Source organism: Pelophylax lessonae, assembly GCF_965119305.1.
Source record: "Pelophylax lessonae genome assembly, chromosome: 4".
NCBI lineage: Eukaryota > Metazoa > Chordata > Amphibia > Anura > Ranidae > Pelophylax > Pelophylax lessonae.
Genome location: NC_138771.1, coordinates 191,237,221 through 191,257,504, shown reverse-complemented (window position 1 = coordinate 191,257,504; position 20,284 = coordinate 191,237,221). Strand labels below are relative to the sequence as shown.

Sequence of the window (20,284 nt, the reverse complement as noted above, 5' to 3'; positions counted from 1 at the left end):
GAGCTGCACGATTCTGGCCAAAATGAGAATCACGATTTTTTAGCTTGGAATAAAGATCACGATTCTCTCACGATTCTCTGTGTAACAAAAAAAAAAAAAATTGGGATAACTTTACTGTTACGTTTTTTTTTTTTTTTTTATTCATTAAAGTCTAATCATTGCGTTTGAAAGACTGCTGCGCAAATACAGTGTGACATAAAATATTACAACAATCGCCATTTTATTCTGTAGGGTCTCTGCTAAAAAAATATATAAAATGTTTGGGGGTTCTAAGTACTTTTCTAGCAAAAAAAAAACTGATTTTAACTTGCAAACAGCAAGTGTCAGAAAAAGATCCAGTCTTTAAGAGGTTAAACTTCCTTTCTCCCTGGCAGAGGGAAGGAAAAGATACAAATGTAATCATTTTTGTTTATAGTTAGGAGACTTAATGCTGAAAGGTGTTAGCTGAGTGAGTGAATGAGTCATCCAGCTCACTGAAATGTATCAATTCACAAGTCAGGCAGACTTGACAGAGAAACTCGGTATTTTAAAAATGCCACAATAACAATACCGTGGCTATGCAATACCGCGATATATCGAATTACCGAAAACCGGCATATGTCTAGTCACCGCCACATCCACCACCACCTCAACCTCCCTCCTACTCCATATGGGCCTCGTCCTTCAGAGATGAAGAAGAACATTGTTTTATTTTTCTGTTTTTTTTTGTTGTTTTAAGTTATTTCCCTATCCACATTTGTTTGCAGAGCACTTGCCATGCTCTTAATTACGTTTTGCTGCCATTTGCAGCACTCTAGCCCTTTCCTTTGGTGTTTTAGAGCCATTTTAGTGCCTTAAAGTTCGGGTCCCCATTGACTTCAATGGGGTTCGGTGTCCGGGAAAAGTTCGGTAAAAGTCCGGGACACGGACCCGGACTTTTTTTTAAAGTTCGGCCGAACCCGTCGAACACGGACATCTAGGTGTTCGCTCAACCCTACTAGCTAGTACATAGTTGCAGAAAAGACATTTATATTATCATGTTAGTAAAATATTTGTGACTTGACATGCAGCTAGTAGTGCAAACTGCTTGATGCACATTCTACCAGTAATATTTAAAAAATATGCAACAGAAATATCCAACTCATATTTTTTCTCTTCTTTTCAAGTACTATTCGGTTCCGGTGGTATCAAGGATTTTATCCAACTGCAATGAAGCCTGTGACATGGGCCATTGATAACATTTATATTGGTCCTCAGTGTGAGGAGATGTGCAATGGTCATGGAAGTTGTATCAATGGCACCAAATGTATCTGTGACCCTGGATACTCTGGCCCCACTTGTAAAGTCAGCACTAAGAATCCAGACTTCCTCAAAGATGATTTTGAAGGTGATCTTGTAGTTCTCAAAAATACTGGTTTCTGTTGTAGTTCTAATATGTCCTCATGTCATCATGTGTTATTTGTTTTCTGTAAGTGTAAGAAAATGAACAAAACCCTTGTTTTGTGATAGCCACAAAGAAAGGGTTAAAGCGGAGTTCCAGTTACCGGTGGAAGAAATAAAAATAAATGTAGCTGCTGACTTTCAAAAAACAGCAACTCACCTGTCTGACAACCCAGTCAGTCTCACCCACTGTCTTCAGTCCCGCCGGCATCTTCAGCTTGCGGCTTCACAACCGGGTGCCCTCTGTATATGTGCAAGTCAAGCTGCGCATTGTAAACGGTGGATGCAGTCTTCTGGGACCTGACAGGTCCCAGAAAACTGCAGGGGGAGGGATTAAGGAGAACTTCTGTTTCTGAGCGCTGCGGCGCTCAGAATAGAAGTTGGAAGTGGGTACCTATCAAAATCAGGTACCTGCTTCCCTCGCTCCTCAAAAGTGCCAGTTGTTAAAGAGGAGTGTGTAGCAAGTCCTTAAAGCTGAACTTCCCCTTTTAGATGGAGCTCCGCTTTATGCTAGTAACAAATGTAATTGGCATTTGACTATGCCACATCAGTTGTAGTGCGCACCCCAGAGGTTATAATGGTCAAGAAAAAAGGCAGGATTTAATGTAGCTGATCTTGCATTGTTTTCCATTATTACTGAACAATTAGAAAACCTCTTTATCCTAGAAATCCTTCACAGGTCATTGGATAGTAGAAACTTTGATAAATGAAAAGATACTAATAGGATTATCCCCAATTTGCTTTACTATAGTAAGGAGATGCAAAACGTTACTTAAGCCCCTTATTTTCGTGTAAATATCAGCGCAACTTAATCAATATTATCAACAAATAAACATCCAAAAATATATATTGGGAGCTGATTGCTGCCAGTACTACAAAAAAAGTGTATTCACCTCACCAATATAAAATTCGTACAGCGCAATCCTCTGTTTAAATTATTAGTGCAATTGTTAGGTGACAGAATCCACAAACAATGTCAGTGAACATATAAACATACATATCCTCAAAAAAATTATTTTAAATATTCAAGAAAACTCCTTCTAATGAATGTTCCAAATACTTGTGCAAACTGTGCAGAAAAAATATATAGTGAATAGATAAATCTACCTCATTTCCAAAACGATGAAAGACATCCAATAAAGATAAATAAATCCTTATAACGAGTGTTCTTGCCACCTCTCTCCTCGCATATTAATTGCCCATAAAAAACAAAACACATACCATCTAGTGCTCTCTGTAAGAACCCCACTGAAGAAGTCTATTGGAAGACGCAACGTGTTTGGAGTTAGGAGCTAACAGCTGATGCTATCCCACGACCATTACCTACCAGATGCTGTTAAGCGGGTGGATAAATGATTGGGCTTAATACAGCTGGCACGGCTTGCAGTGCTGTTTTATGTGAGTGAGCTATTTTTGGATTTTATGATAATAAATTTGTTCTTATGGAGGGCACTAGATGGTATGTGTTTCATTTTATATGGCTTATTAATATGCGAGCACTGCATTAAGGAGAGACTGTGGTTGTGAAACGCCTGGGGATATCCATCCATCCATACAGATTTCCATGAATCCCCAAAGGGGAACAGCGTATTTTGACTCTGGTAAAACAGGAGTCAAAGTTGGAGGTGAGCTGCTAGAGAGCACTGCTGGTGGATTACATGAGCACCTGTTTGATTTAAGTTGATCGTTATACACAGAGGTGGCAAGAACACTCGTTATAAGGATTCATTTATCTTTATTGGCTGTCTTTTATCGTTTTGGACATTATGTAGATTTATCTATTCACTATAATTTTTTTTCTGCACAGTTTGCAGTATTTGGAACATTCACTAAAAGGAGATTTTTTTAATTTTTTACAATAATTTTTTGTATGTTTATATGTTCACTGACATTGTTTGCGGATTCTGTCACATAACAATTGCACCAATAATTTAAACAGAGGATTGCGCTGTAGTAATTTTATATTGATATTTTTAAATGTTGTCCTTCAGCAATCAAATGCTCCAAAAAAGGGAAAACTTATTTTCAATATTTTACAAGGTAGACACTAAAGGGTTGATTTACTAAAGGCAAATCGAGTGTGCACTTTGCAAAGTGCAGTTGCGCTCTGCAAGAGCAGTTGCTCCAGAGCTTAGTAAATGAAAACAAGCTCTGCTGACTTCCACCATCCAATCATGTGCAAGCAAAAATGCAGCTATTTTTAATTTTCCTTGCACGTGATTGAGTATTTTTGGCAAAGTGAAGTTTTGCCTTATTTACAAAGCTCCTGGAGCAACTGCACTTGCAGAAGGCAACTGCACTTTGCAAAGTGCACAGTCTATTTTTCCCTTAGTAAATTAACCCCCATATACACACTTGTGAGTTCCCAAAATCATCATCGGTGGCTTAACCTTTACACAAAACATGTTATTAAATGAACAGGCTCTGCAAACTGAAGTCACCAGTTTCCATTATTTACTAGTAGGAAATAGGAAATGGATTGATGAGTTTGGGAACTTGCATAAGGCAGGTGTCTATGTGAGTCTGTAAGAGGTCTCTGTGGGCTTTAGGCTTCAGCCAGAGGAAACATATTTAGTTTTGTCAGTGCAACACACTTTATTTATTATCACTGTCAATGACAAGTTGCAACAGTATGGCAATTTATCTGGCCTAAATCTGTTTGTATTGATAATGCATGCTGAAGCACAGATTTGGTAATATTACAGTCATTAGTCAAATAGTCATGAATTTTTATTGTGTATGCTCACCATAGCAATATGTATGTTTACAAAGGGTTACCTAGTAAATATATTTTATTTTCACAATCAAAACAGATGTTTTAGGAATACAAAATATGCCCCAGACTTAAGCCGCACATTAAAATAGAATTAAGTTTAATTAATGATCCAGTCAGCATACATACATAACATAAAAAGTCAGAAGCTGCCCTTTTTCAGTTCTTATGAATTGGGTGTCTGGGTGAATTGTGCATTTATTCTTTTTTTTAATTCTTGCCAAAAAAACAAAACCATCCTGTTCAAAACCTTATCAGAATCAGCTGACTGGAACAAAAAGCAAGGGGCAGGAAACACTGCCCAGCAGCGTAAAACCCCAGAGGGATAGTTTTATAACCCACTGCAAAGCAAGTATTGTATAAAATGTGAAAATGTTAAAACAGGCCACACAACATCTCCTCAATCCCTGTCAACTGCCCTCTGAAGAGTAATCCACTGCAGAGTTCTCTTTAGAGGGCTTAATCTATATAAATGTGCCAAGTGTGGTGGCGATTACCTTATTGGTGGGAATGAAAGGGTGTCAAGGTTTTAAAGCATGTCACTTCACTTCAACCACTTGTGTCCAGTTAAACATGCCATTCAACATCCCCTACCCTTGTTTTAGACCACAGCCTTGTCCAGTCCATTGAGCTAGCTCAGATACTGGCTAGGTACTGGGATTTAGCCAGCTCAGGTGATGAGGTTTTGCCTCCCATTTCATTATTCTTCCCTTTGATTTGTCCTCCTGCTGATACCTACTTTAAAACTTTGCTAGATGCTATGAATGGTCAGTACACTATCAGAAAACCCCTGTTTACGTATACAAATTGTTTTTTGGGATCGCCCTTTACCACTTCAGCTCCAGAAGGTTTACCCCCCTTCATGAGCAGGCCATTTTTTTTGCGATACAGCACTGCGTTACTTTAAAGAGGAGTTCCATCCGCCTGTAGCTGTTGACTGTTAAAAAGCAGCCACTCACCTTTCCCAGGATCCAGCGGTGCACTCAGCCCAGCCGTCTTCACCCTCTGTCCTCCCTTGCGGCTTCACAACCGGGTGCCTACTGCGCATGCACGAGTCGCACTGTGCATCATGAATGGTGGATGCAGTGTCAATGTCCCAGAAGACTGCAGGGGGGAGGGAGGAGAACTTCAGTTTCCGAGCATCCTGGTGCTCAGAACGAAAGTTGGAAGCAGATACCTGTAAAAATAATTTACGTGCTCCCACCAACGCCCATCCCCCCCCCTGCTCCTCAAAAGTGCCAATTGTGCAAGAGGAGCTTCCCCTTTTGGGTGGAAATCCGCTTTCACATTTCGCTGACAATTGCGCGTTCGTGCGACGCTGTACCCAAATCAAATTGATGTCCTTTTTTCCCCACAAATAGAGCTTTCTTTTGGTGGTATTTGATCACCTGTGCAATTTTTATTTTTTGCGCTATAAACAAAAAAAGAGCGACAATTTTGAAAAAAGTACAATATTTACTGTCACTGTACTGTGTAATGACACTGGCAGGAAAGGGGTTAACATCAGGGGCCATCAAAGGGTTAAATGTGTTCCTAGGGAGTGCTTGCTAACTGTGGAGGGGGTGTTTTGACTGGGGGAAGGTAAAGATCTGTGTTCCTGCTTAGCAGAAACACAGGATTAGTACATTTCCTTCTCACAGAACAGCGGTCTGCCTTGTTTACATAGGCAGATCGCTGTTCTGCCTGTCTCCTGAATGATCAGTGGGTCCCGGCAGACATCGCATCTGTCAGACCCGCTAATTGGCTTCCGCTGTGTCCAATCACAACGGGGGTAGGTCGCCGGCAGTGTGCGTGCGCGCCCTAGACCCGGAAGTGTCAGATCATATACTAGGTACATGATCTGACACAGTGGGCAGTCCACAAGTGGTTAAAATGGTTGTAAACCTCAGACATGAAATGAAATGAAAAAATCACATCCTTCTTTACTGTGTACTCGCCTTTCTATAAAGAGTGTCATTTCTCTCTGCTGTCTGGTTCCTCTGTTATTCGCATGAGTCACTTCTGGCAGCCTTTTATGACACCTAGATTTAAAAGGTGACGGGGGGGGGTAGCTGCAGCACAGCCTGTGACTGCTATCCACAGCTGTGCTTGTACTCTGTACTGTGAGAAGGTGGGGGGGGGGGGTGTCCCTTCCCTCCAATCAGGGCTCAGAGCTAAAGACTTCAGATCCCCGCCCTCTGCTCCTAGGTTAAAGAAGAAATGCTTTCTTCTTTTGAGTTTTCAGCATGAGCTACAGACACAACGGCTGCAGATACACAGCTACAACTGAAGAATTTGTTTCATCTTTGTGTATAATACAAAATCTGGTGCAGCTGTGCATGGTAACTAATCAGCTTCTGACTTCAGCTTGTTCTATTAAGCTTTGACTAAAAAACCTGGAAGCTGGTTTCTCTGCAGTGCTGCACCAGATTTTGCACTCTCCAGTTTTAGTAAATCAACCCCATTATATATTTCAAAGCACTATAAGTATTTTTCATTTTTTTTACTGTAATTTATATATATATATATATATATATGTGCCCTTTTCTCAACTGTTTTACCCAAGAGGAACCCTTAAAATACATTTTAGGTCCCAGGAAACCCCTGCTGCAAATTAATAAATCTAAAACTTACATTGGTGTACAGTTGAAAAATGTATTTTACGTTACTGATCAGTTAAGAAGGTCTTCCTTTACATTGGTGGTCAGTGCTCCTTATATTGAAGGTCAATGGTCCCTTTTATTTATTTTAGTAAGACAAGGTCCCTCACATTGGTGGGCATATTTAACAGTGTTGTTTCCATTAGCCAATTTCGACATCCTTAAAGTATAATTTGATACAACACTAAGAAATATATGGAGTTTTAATATGTTACAAAAACTCCAAACGGATGAAAATGTACAGTAGAGATAGGGCCATGAAAGCCATAAGGCTTAGGCTTATTACAGCATGATAAAAGTGCTGCTGCAACACATATATATTTACTTTTATGCTCTCTAAACTGTTAGCTCAAACTCAGCCATTTCTTGTTTCTCTGGAGGAGCATTTATTTGCTTGCTGTCCAATGGCAATCCCATTTTAGACCATACATAATGTAGACAGTTTGCTACCATCAATAAATAATGTTTTTATTTTCACAGTAATAGCTATGTAATATTATTGCTGCCAAATAACATGGGACACGAGCAGAAGAGCTTCTTCATTTATAAATAAGGTTATGTTCTTAATGTATAGGATCCTGCCTTCCTAATGCTGGTATTTAGAGAAAGTTAATGATGTGGTAAAATGTCTCATATTGTTTTTATTTTACTGGTCAGAACACTTTTAATTATGTGGTCTTTAATGGTGCCCAGTGTACCACTTAAGGTAACCAATTAGAGGAAATTGTAACAGAAGTGGTCTTAGATTACACTTTAGGTTAATGGTCATATTGACTCGGGTATGTTAATGGCCAGCAGGGAGTCATTAATCAATGTACGTATTTTGAAAACCTCACACTCCTTCAAGTTTTCTCTGTCTCTCCTCAGGTCAATTAGAATCAGATAGATTCCTTCTAGTAAGTGGTGGAAAACCTTCCAGAAAATGTGGAATTCTATCCAGCGGAAACAATCTCTTCTTCAGTGATGAAGGCCTTAGAATGCTCATGACGAGAGATCTAGATTTATCTTTAGCTCGGTAAGGGGAACATGTTAATCTATATTTACACAGGACATTTCATCTATTCTCATGAATGACAGAAGGAAGCATTAAACCATTATTTTATTTCATGGCAATTTTTTCTAGCTCCATATATTCATTGATCACAATAAATCCTGCAAATCCAAAGATAAGTGATAAAACCAGCTGTTATAATGGCAGCAAATATGAGTTACTAAACTGATTGTACCAGTTTGATTTTAAAATATACTGTATGCTGCCAATGAGTTTTTGAAACTGACATTGGGCAACAGCAATTTACACCACATGTGTGATTGTATGTAATGAACACTTTAAGAATTGTACCCAAAGGAGATCTTTCTGTTTTACAGAAAATTGGACAAAATGTAGTCCACTGCTGTGCCTATAGAGCTCTCTCAACAGAATATGTACCAGAAATCTGAAACTGCTTTTGCAGAATAATCTTTGTTCTTTAACCACTTTTTAACCACTTGCCGACCGCCGCACGACTATCTACGGCGGCGGTCAGCCCCTCACAGGCAAAGTGACGTAGGTCTACGTCGCTCGCCTGTGAGGGTTTAGGGAGCGAGCGCGCGCCGCCGGAGGCGCGCTCCCGCTCCCGCGTGGTCACGGACCCCCCCGCGCGCGTGACCGGCGGACCCGATCGCCGCCGGCCACTCTGCGATCGGCGGGGGAGAGGGAGATAGTCAGGCAGCTTGTGTAAACAAGCTGCCTGTCATTCTCCTCTCTGTATGAGAGCTGATCACATGGATCTACTATGTAGATCCATTGATCACTCTGCATACAGTTGAAGCCACAGCCAATCACAGTTAGAATCACGCCCCTAGGGACACACACAGCCCCTCCCTCTCAAATAAAGTTAACCCCTTCACTACCAGTGCATTTTTACAGTAACAGTGCATATGTATAGCACTGATTACTGTAGAAATGTCACTGGTAACCCCAAAAGTGTCAAAAATGTCAGTCAAGGGTCCGATCTGTCCGCCGCAATGTCGCAGTACCGCAAAAAAAATCGCAGATCGCCGCCATTACGCGTTAAAAAAAAAAACAACAAAAATGACAAAAATCTTTCCCTTTGTTAGTAAACGCAATAACTTTTGCGCAAACCAATCAAAATACGCTTTTTGCGATTTTTTTTACCAAACATAGGTAGCATAAAACAAATTGGCCGAAAATATTAAAAAATTTTGATTTTTACATTTTTTTTTGGGGGAATTTCATATAAAAAAAAGGGAAAAATATTGCTATTTTTGCAAAATTTACGCTCTTTTTTTGTTTATAGCGCGTGATCAAAAAATCGCACAGGTGATCAAATACCACCAAAAGAAAGCTCTGTTTGTGGGAAAAAAAGGACGCCAAATTCGTTTCGGTACAGCGTCGCACGACCGCGCAATTGTCCGTTAAAGTCACGCAGTGCCGAATCGCAAAATGCCCTCTGGTCGTTTAGCAGCCAAATCCTCCGGGGCTTAAGTGGTTAAGTACAGTACCTGGCTTGGAAGTACATTCTACATTTATCCTTGGAGATAATCTAAAAGAGAGAGTATGATGCAGCATGTGTGACCTCCCCATAATAATTAGAGGATGCATTTCAGCAGATAATTCTGATTCTGCGGTGCTGGGGCAGAGTGTGGTTTGTCACAGCCAAGCTCAAGGGTGGTACATCTTGCTATAAAACCAAAAAGTGCAGCGCTGAAATCAGTATACAATTATAATGCTGAAAAGCTCATATAAAGAAAAACAAAAAAAGGGGGAGGGGGTAGTGTCCAAATGAATAGTCCCAATATTAAGTGCAGAGATATGAATCCACGTGCAAAATAACTTTCTTCCAGTGACACCAGGGAAAAGTGTAGGAAGGGGACACCCTTGTGCTCAGGTATAACAAGCAGCTTACCGAAATTCCGTGGCTGCTCAATTTAATGAGACAGCCTCTCCCAGCTAGTAATAAACCAGTAGGTCAACCGATATCAAGCTCAGGTGCTTCCAAAGACTCCCAAAGCCGAAGGCCGTTTCCGGTGTGTTGTTAAACTGATCACATTAGTATGTGGCACACTTGGAACTTCTCATATACTCCATTGAACGTAAAGCCATATGTAGAAAGAAACAGAGGCCCATAGCGTAATCCCGTAAACCAATAGGTGAATTTATTAAAAAAACTACTTACAATTTAAAAGACAAAAACAGGCATGTAGTATGTGCCATGGATCTAACCGCGGCGTCCCGCAAGTCTCCAGATCAGCATATGGATAAACAGCCGGCTTCGTTGGGGGGCGTGTGGACATTTACGTCTGGGATCGCCAACGTTTCATCATAAGAAAGACTTCTTCTAATGGTACATCTTGCTGCCAGGACCCCTGAAGGCTGTAAATAAACAGTGGAGAAGTAAACCCAATTCCATCCCACCTATAAAAGAAGAATCAGTTTATGGTATAGTTTTTTATAATCATTTCCAGACTACGCATGCACACACTCATACCCATACATTGAGCTGAGCTGCAATAACCAAATGATCAGGTTCACGAAGGTTCCCGAAGGCATGGTTGGGAAGCCGTCAGGCAACTGACAGTTTCTCAGATGGCTGCCACCTTTGAACCTGTCAGGTATTTGGTGACTTTCTAGCAATACCAATGGCAATCTCTATAAGCCTAAGCTGCAGTCAAGAATTGGGGCCCTTCTGTGCAGCTGAGCTGATATGTGGAGGATGGCTGCCACAAACGCATGTGGACAGTGCAATATGTAGGTGAGGCTTTCTGTTAGTGTGGCTTGAGTGTGGGAGGGGACACAGGGGCCCCATGATCTCCTATTGGCCGGGGGCCCCATGAGTTGTCAGTCTGCCACTGAGCATACAACAAACAAAATCAGAATATTTGTTCCAAGTCAGTGATCTAGAAAATCTTGAAGACATTGGGGCTGATTTACTGACTGAATGGCAAAACAACTAATTAGGTAGTGACGAAAAGTGCATGTGCATGCAGTAGCGCAATGGCAGCAGACACCACAAAGATAAATGTGAAAGTGTTTGAATTATATGTGGCTAAGTGGTTAGTACTTCCACCTAGCAGCACTAGTGTCATTGGTTTGAATCCCAACCAGGACAATACCTGCATGGAATTTGCATGTTCTCTCTGTCCCTCTGTGGGTTTCCTCCGGGGACACCGGTTTCCTCCCACATTCCAAAGACATGCTGTTAGGTTAATTGGCTCCTCTCTAAACTGGCCCTAGTATGTGTTTGTATGAATGTGAGTCAGGGACCTTAGATTGTGAGCTCCTTGGGGGTAATTGAGTGATGTGAATGTACAATATATATATATGTAAAGCGCTGCGTAAATTGATGGCGCTATATCAGTACCTGAAATAAATAAATATGTGCAGTTTCTCCTGTGGTGGGATGTTACGCACCAAATGTTTGTAAATCTCTTGTCTGTGTTGATTGTCTGCGTTTGCTGCCAGAAATGTTGCCTGATTGAAATGGATCTCTTGTGTTGTGCTTTTGACATACACTTTAACAACTGTTCTCTCATTGTTAGAGTAGAATTCACTTCATGAATTGTGTAGTTTGTCAAATTACTTTCATAGATCATGTGACTGGTCTTCCAAGTGATTAGCAACTCTGACTGGTGCATCAGTGTTAAAATAATCTGCCACTGAATCCAATTAGCCTCACATTATCCCAATTGTTCTGGTTAGTGTAAGGACACCAGGACATGAGCAGACTCAGGAACTGGCAGAAGCTGGCAACAATCGGGCAGCGAGCTACAGATTCACTAGACAAAATCGGATTCAGTGTGTGCTGCCAAGGCCGGTAGCAGAGGCACACAGCAAATATGAGCAGACAGGGATAATCCGAGAGCAAGGTCAGAGAGGAAGCCAGTTCAGTAACAGGATCAAGATGTATATCAGGAAGTCGGCAACAAGAACAAGGCTGAAGACCATTGAGCAAAGGGCTAAGTTCAGGTTTAAATAGGCCACTTGGTGGAATTGGACGTGCGCATTTGCTTGTATGTGTGTGCAATGATGGACATGCTGTTTTTATTCTATGCTCATAAGGATGAGAACACCTATGCCTATGCGCAGGTGCATTAGCCAGGCAGCACACCTTAAGGCCCTTTCACACGGGCGATCCGATCCGCCTGTCAGTTTGATTAGGGGGACCTGATCAGATTCTACATGCATCCCTATGGGGCAGTGGATGTCAGCGGGGAAATGTCCGCTGACACCCGCTGCTCTCTGACCTGATCCTGTGCATGAAATCCGGGCGGATGGAAACCCTATTGTCCATCCGTCTGGAGGATTGGATCGGATGGGATCGGATAAGAATGGACAGTCGATCTCCCCATAGAGGACAACGGGGATCTGACAGCTCCGTCTCCGCACACAGAGCGGAGACGGAGCTGTCATCCGCCTGCTCAGCGGGGAGCGCAGAATGGACTCCGTCGGGTGGTGCGCCCGTGTGAAAGGGGCCTAAGCCTGATGGCTGGCAAAGGTTCCTGACAATATATCTGCAAATCAGTCAGAGAACAAACTGGCATAGTTTGTCCACATGAAACATAAATGATTGCACTGCTTTTATACTGTGGATGTGCTGTTTAGCGTGAAATTGCCTGGCAATAAATGGTCTGGCGCTAATTGTACTTAATCTTTCCTAGTTTAGCGGATGCTACTGTGAACTTGAAAAATGCTTGGAAGTTCACATAGCTGGCAGATCTTCCTAAGCCTCAGGTTCACACCAACATGCGGCTGTGAATCTAGTGTTACAACACTAACCTGCTCTAGTGGTTTAGCAACAGTGTTCCATAGCTTTATAAATATAGAGTAACGTCTAATTTGAGAATTAGCAAGTTGCTGGAGCATTTGCGCTAGCTGTAGTAAATCAGTCCAATTGCATCAGTATTTCAGCTAAGTAATTTGCATTTTCATGAGGAAATTGTCTTAGTATAGGTAGCCAGGTGATATAGGAGATTTTGTAACCAGTTAAAATGTATTTAAAACTTTATATAAAGTAATAACTACAGGCATTATAAAGCAAGTTCTGAATTGTTTAATGTAGTCAGTAACAATATTGATATGTAAATAATCCTTCTCTTTCTAGGTTTGTCCAGTTTTTTATGCGGTTAGGCTGTGGAAAAGCAGTGCCTGACCCTCGGAGCCAGCCAGTGCTACTGCAGTATTCACGGGATGGTGGCTTATCATGGAGTCTTCTACAAGAATTTCTCTTTAGCAATTCCAGCAATGTAGGACGATATATTGCGCTAGAGATCCCACTGAAGGCTCGCTCTACCTCCACCCGCCTACGTTGGTGGCAGCCATCTGAGAATGGGCATTTTTACAGCCCATGGGTTATAGATCAAGTAAGAGAGTGTTTATTTAAATCAAATAGTGTAATTATGGCGTCATGTAGCAATTAGGTAATTATAAATCTTAAAGCTGACATCCAGGGTAGATGATACTGCATTGCTAGCACTAAACTCCTCCCCTTCACACCCATTGTGCAAAAATCAAATCTTTTTTTTTTTTTTATTTCACTTTTGACACCCAGTAACCTAAAAAAAAAAAAAAAGACTTTAAATGTATATGGTCATGTGACCTTCCAAAAGCCATCATCTTCTTGGGTACCACCACAAGACCACTGCTGGTAATGTTCACCAACAGGAAAGATGCCCTGATGAAAAAGCCCTTGTAATTCTGGGTACTTGTATTTACTAAGAGTCACCTTAGATGACACACAGCATTACCCAGCCCAGAATGGCTAAAACTTGAAAACAAGATATTTGATAGGATGACAATACTTACTCCATCCTAGGCGACTGTCATGCCCTTTATGTACCAATGCAGAAATAAAGAAAGTTGTTCTTTATGAAGTAATTAGGGGTCAGCCCCTTCTGCCTCATCTGCCTCCAGCCAGGAGAAGTACTTTATGATGGGTGTTCTGGTTTCAGCCAAGGCAGGGGTCACAATTTCATCAATGTTCTACTGCTTTTTTTTTCCTGATGTCCAGAGACATGGTCTCAAACTCACAGAGAGATCGCAGTGGGGAATGTTGGGGAGGTTGGATCGGTGACTTTATTAGTCATGTTATTGTCAAATTACTGAACCATGCTAATAAATTATTACTTTGTAAGAGTGCAAACAGTAACCATTATAATGACACTGGGTTGGAAATCAGTTTGTTACTGGTGATGTGCTTATGAAAAGTATCTGATAATCGTACATAAAAGAATCTCAAAATTTGGCTTCATTTGTGTATTTGTAGATTCTTATTGGTGGGAACATATCTGGAAACACGGTGCTAGAAGATGACTTCACAAGTTTAGACAACAGAAAATGGCTTCTCCATCCTGGTGGCACTAAGATGTCAGTATGTGGTTCTGCTGGAGATGCCCTTGTGTTTATTGAGAAGGCCAGCACTCGTTATGTGGTCACCACAGACATTGTGGTCAATGAAGACTCTTTTCTGCAGATTGATTTTGCAGCTTCCTGTTCTGTTACAGACTCTTGTTATGGTAAGAAAATAAATGTAAGCATTTACATTTACAATTTTATAAATAACCAAGGCTCAGACTTCTTAAGCTCTCCAGCTCTCTAAACCAACATTTGGAGTCTTTGCCTCAAGCATGGCACAAACATATTTTCTGTCCAAAAAATTTGAATATGTGACTGTGTGTGACCATTTACCATGCATTACTGCATTTACCATATTGTTGCTATACAGTTTTTATAATGAGTTATTAGTATTACTATTAATACTGTTGTCCATATGCATGTACATCAGTATTGGTATACTAGCCAGTTCTGTTATTTCAGTTGTTTGTTTCCTTGGAAAAAAATTAAATAGTAGTATACACCAGTTTGGAGTGCGGAAAGGGGTTTCATTCAAGGCCTTCAAAATCTTTCAGGTTGTCCCTAATATACTGTAAATGTAGTAAATGCTGGTAAAAATGGTAGAATGTAATTTTTTATTAAGAAAAATTATGTTTTTTCTTTACCCAACATTTGCATCCACTCTTCAGCACATTTTAGGTGATCTCCACATTACTGCCTATGAAGCAGTAAGCTAACTTTGCGAAAATGTGTTTTTTTCATGGGAAGAATATTGAAAGAAATGGATTTTTAATTCGTACTTACCTGTAAAATCCATTTCTTGAAGCACATCACGAGAAACAAAGCCACAAATCATAACATATGGGTTATATAGCCACCTATAGGTGAAGGACACTGGCAACCAATCAGACTTGATGACCCCTATAAAACCCCTCCCACACAGGAAGTACCTCAGTTTTGTAGCAAGCAATAAAAGACCCCATAGAGGGGAGGGACCTCTGTGTCCCGTGATGTACTTTAAGAAATGTTACAGGTAAGTATGAATTTAAAATCCATTTTTCTTTTCGTACATCACGGGACACAGAGCCATAAATCACAACATATGGGATGTCCCAAAGCAATGCATCTGAGGGGAGGGGGACACCAAAAAATACCACCATCTGACCCTTAACAGAAGGATTACACCGCCCCCTGCAGCACACTATGGCCAAAAGCAGACTCCTCCTGGGTAGCAACATCCACTCTATAGAAACGAGTGAACGTATGTACCGACGACCAGGTCACGGCCTTGCAAATCTGAGCCATAGAGGCTTAATGGTGATGTGCTCGAAAGGCACCTACTCCTCTGTAAGAATGTGCCTTTACAGGAAAAGGTGGAACCTTTCCTACTAATCCATACGCCTGGGTAATAATGTGGCGAATCCAACAGGAAATCGTAGATTTAGATGCTGCCAACCCCTTTCTGGGGCCTTCTGGCAGCACAAACAAGCTTTCGGTCTTACGAATCTGAGCTGTTTCCTATAAATAAAATTTAAGTGCACACATTACATCAAGAGAATGCAATAACTTTTCCTCCTCTGTGTGAGGATCTGGAAAAAAAGAAGGTAGTATAATGTCCTGATTCAAATAAGAGGCGGACACTACCTTGGACAAAAAATCTGGGTGAGGACATAAAATCACCCTATCTTGATAAAATATCAAGAATGGTTCTTTACAAGAAAGAGCTGCTAGTTCTGATACCCTTCTAGCTGAAGTTATCGCAATCAAAAAGACCAGTTTCTTGGTCAAAAGAACCAGGGGAACCTGCCCCACAGGTTCAAAAGGCTGTTTTTGCAGAACTGCCAACACCAAATTTAAGTCCCAAGAACACAACGGTGGCTTCACTGGTGGAAGCAAAGACAATATTCCCTGGACGAAGGTTTGAACCAACGAATGGGAAGCAATCGGTTCCTGGCAAAAACCAATAAAGCTGAAATCCGCCCTTTAAATCTGCTCAGGGCTAATTTCATATCTACCCCTGCTTGCAGGAAGGATAGAATTCTCCCGATAATATATGTGCGGGGATGCCATTTAGGATTTCCAGACCCTGTAATAAATATTTCTAGAGACTGGCTTCCTGGCGTTTATCAGTGTATGAACTGCGGGGCCAGACACACCCTGCTCTTCCAAGATTAAGGCTTCAATAGCCAAGCCGTCAAATTTAGAGACTGTATAGCAGGGTGGAATATCCGACCTTGAGACAGCAAGTCCGGACACAGTGGAAGGACCCAGGGCCAAGTCAATGGCAACCTCTGGATTTGCGCATACCAAAGCCTCCTCGGCCAAGCCGGAGCTGCCAGAATTACTGGTTTCCCCTCCGGCTGGATCCTGCGCAACAAACACGATATCAGCTGTACCGCCTCTGCTGGATCGCGCGTCTATGGTGTAGGCCTATTCGCGCGTGTGGGAATCTTCGCATTTAAGTACAGGCATACGCCACGACAGGACAGGTTAAATTCTTGTTAACAGAAGAAATGTCTGCCTCCACAGTGGGAATTTTCCATCTCTTAGCAAACGTATCCTTCAAAGGATATAACAATGAAAACCTGTTAGGCGGAACAAACATCCTATCCGAATAATCCCAGTCATTATACACTTCTTGCTCCAAGAGTGGATGCATTGGAAATGACCGAGAGACTCTGAGGAGGGCGCAATGAGCCTAGGGAGGAAAAAGAGGTTTCAGTTGTCTCTAAGGGCTGGAGTTTAAACTCAGCCCGGACCATCTCAGCAAGAGACTGGATAACTTATCTCTGGGATTGAGAAGCTGATAGAGATTCCTCTGACTCTGACTCCCGGAAGTGGAAATTTCCGCTTGACCTTCTATAGGGTCACCCACAGCTACATCTTCCACATCCTCTGCCTAATCCTGAACTGATTCAGGGGGTGGCTCAAAAGAGGGGAATCTAACCCACTTCTTTCCTCCATGTAGTGCTGCAATCATGTCAGCAACCCACCCTCTAGGCTGGCTAATGATGATGCCAAATCGTACTTGATAACATAGGATGTGACAGAAGTACACGCTACTATGCCTGACAACCGTAATGGCTCAGATTGGCTAATTGCCTCTGGCTTATTAGGAGGAGTAGACACAGCGGAAGCACGACTTGGACCTTCAGGGCCTGACGGTGGCATCATAGTGCCCTTTCCAACTGTGCTCCCTCCAGCCCTCTTTATAGCAAGACAAACTTGAGGTACTGCCTTTACAGTAAAGTGTACTCAAGGTCTGTGCCAAGCTTATACAGCCTAATGCACACAACACTGATTACCTAAGATACAGGACCTATTAGTGCCAGTAACATACACCCACAGTGACTCACGCAACCCAACTGCTGCTACTCTGTGCCCCTTTCAGCCTGTAACAGAGGCTAGTGTGTATGAAACAGTTCCTTGCAGAACGTGCCCTTTTATGCATGTGCGGTGTGTGGCATCTACATGCATGCCAAATCATCTTAGAACACGCCCACCACGGGGCGTATGCCTGTACTTAAACGCGAAGATTCCTGCGCGCGCGCGAAAATAGGCCTACACCATAGACGCGTGATCCAGCAGAGGCAAACATGCGAACGCTTGTGCGCCAGGGCGAACACAACAAACAAATGGAGGTGAGAGCAGTTTAGGCTGGATCTTGTTTGTCACAGCTGATACTCTTCATGTGATCAGCTCAGGGTAAGAAACAGTGTAACAATATGCTTTAAACATACCTTAAATATACTTTGCATAAGCCTGCTACAATGTCAATACAAGCAGATATACACTTGGCACAAGTCTCTGTAATCTTATTAAAGGGAACAGTGCATAAAATATTTACAATTTTGCAATTTTTAACATTTTAAGGTTTTTGTTTGCTGTGTAAATATTTAAAATGGACTCACCAGTCCTGCCGCAGGAAACTGCTAAAAGGAAGAATCCAATTTTCACCCTTCACGGTAAGCATTGTCTTAGAGACCTTCAAGGACTGGGTCCCCTATATAAGAGGGGCCACGGCCTTGGACCTGTACAGCACCCTGTGCCAGGCCAGGAGCGCCTTTGGGGTTTGGTATTCCAAGGGTCCGGATCCCAGGGTCCAGCGCCTAAAAAGGACAGCGTTACAGGCAAAACCTTGTATCTGCTTCCCGAGGCTCGGGTACCATCCTTTTAGTTCATTGACTGTTTTAGATGGATCCTATAGCTAACCACATAGATCCAGTGATCTTTGTTTGGGGTATGATAGCATAATCTTCTTTCTTCTTCTTTAAAACATAACAAACATGTGGAGCACCTCTCCACAGCAAACTTCACCTTTTAGACACTGGCGAAAAAAACTGAGGTACTTCCTGTGTGGGAGGGGTTATACAGGGGGTCATCAATTCTGATTGGTTGCCAGTGTCCTTCACCTATAGGTGGCTATATAACCATATGTTATGATTTATGGCTCTGTGTCCCGTGATGTACGAAAAGAAATTGCATTGAAATGTGTTACTTATTCATCACTGTCCATGTATTTCTTTTTTTTATATGTGTTATCACTGTTATTTTTTAAATAACAAAACCTTTTTTTTCTACTTTCATTCTATTGAGTTTTTTTGTTTTTCAATACTTTTCTTATTTCTATCATGGTAACCTTAGACAAATAGTTTAAAATTAGTTTAAAAATTGGCACACATTTTAATAATTTCAGCAGTTCCCATTTTGAAAAATAATCTCAGATATATTAAAAAGTAGCACACTGCAGTTTAGTGATGCAGAGTCTATTCTGTTTTAGAGGAAATCATTAAAATGCACATAAAGAAAACCTGAGTGAAAGTACCCTTAGACAGTCTATCTTTGGCATTTTATTTTCATTAATTCCATTGAAGTCAAGCCTACCTTGTCAGAGTCAATGATCTAAACACATCCTATATGCTGCTAAGTTTAATTGGTGCATAGCATTGCCTCTTTCCTTATAAATTGTGAGCACAAGAAGTTGCACTTGGCCTAATTTCCTCATTACGTTTTACATGCAATATGCAACTGCAGTGAAGCAGTAGCCATTAAAGCATATTTGCCATTGAGAACATTTTTTTACAAGCATCACATTAAAATGACAATGCAAGCACATATGTTGCTCATGTCTCAAAGCATAAAATAGTTGTGTTTCTTCATTACATAGATACATCATACTCCTTGGGTTATCATTGGCCATACTTTTTAGTAATATAGCAGTAGATTAACCTGTTTTTGTTTTTCTGTATTTTAATTCAATTAGATGTTTTTAATTGACATAAATACTTACTTGAAAAATTCTGACTTTCAAATGTTATCATGCATTTTACAGTAGTTTATAGCAGCCAATCACAACTGAGCACTTAGCAGAATAACCAGACTGATCGAGGCTAATTTCTGAATGTATCTAAATTGTACTTTGTTTTGTATTAATCACTCTGGGGAAAAGCTGCCTCTTACTATTTGTTTCCTCTTGCTAAATCCAACCTTGTTGCTAACATTTAGAGGAAAAATAGCTTCCTTCATTGTAAGATGATTACTAGCAAATTAGATGTCTGTAATTTGTATTTATCATAATTATTGTCATTAAAGCCTAGTACACACCAGCGGGCTGAATGTAGAAAAACTGACATCTCAGAGCCACCTTACTAACAATCCAATTTTAGTACAACGAACCCCCGCCCCCACCCCCACCCCCCGCTGTCCTATTGTGTTCTGACAAGGGGGGCGGTCATGCCTCTCGACAGAAGCAGGCCAATAATGACTGTCTTCTGTTGGACCGGCTGCAGTACACACGGGCCGAATGTCATGCGGCATCGGCAGGTTCAATAGAAACAGTGCTTAAGTGTATTTTATGCAACACTTTTTATCCTCTACAAAGGTTTTATTGAACAAAAGGTATCAAAATACTCACAAACAAGTTCTTGATACAAGCATATCAAATGGGTATATTGCCATCAGCATCAGAACCAAAGGGTGTATCATCCTCTGAAGCTGGAAAGGCTTATGTGTTTCGAGGCTTAGCCTCTTCCTCAGAGCCTATGTACCATGTCAAAGCCTTTGCTTCATACCGATACACCCTTTGGTTCTGATGCTGATGGCAATGTATCCATTTGATAT

General features: G+C 41.3%; 1 protein-coding gene across 3 annotated transcripts in view; it reads left to right on the top strand.

Moving 5' to 3' along the window:
- Positions 1–20,284, top strand: part of RELN (reelin) — a 782,434-nt gene that overhangs the window by 668,510 nt on the left and 93,640 nt on the right. For all 3 annotated transcript variants that reach the window (XM_082254411.1, XM_082254410.1, XM_082254409.1), the window contains 4 exons: positions 1,146–1,366; positions 7,699–7,846; positions 12,936–13,194; positions 14,097–14,346. In XM_082254411.1, the coding sequence (XP_082110537.1) occupies positions 1,146–1,366; positions 7,699–7,846; positions 12,936–13,194; positions 14,097–14,346 (878 nt within the window). The remainder of the gene's footprint in view (positions 1–1,145; positions 1,367–7,698; positions 7,847–12,935; positions 13,195–14,096; positions 14,347–20,284) is intronic.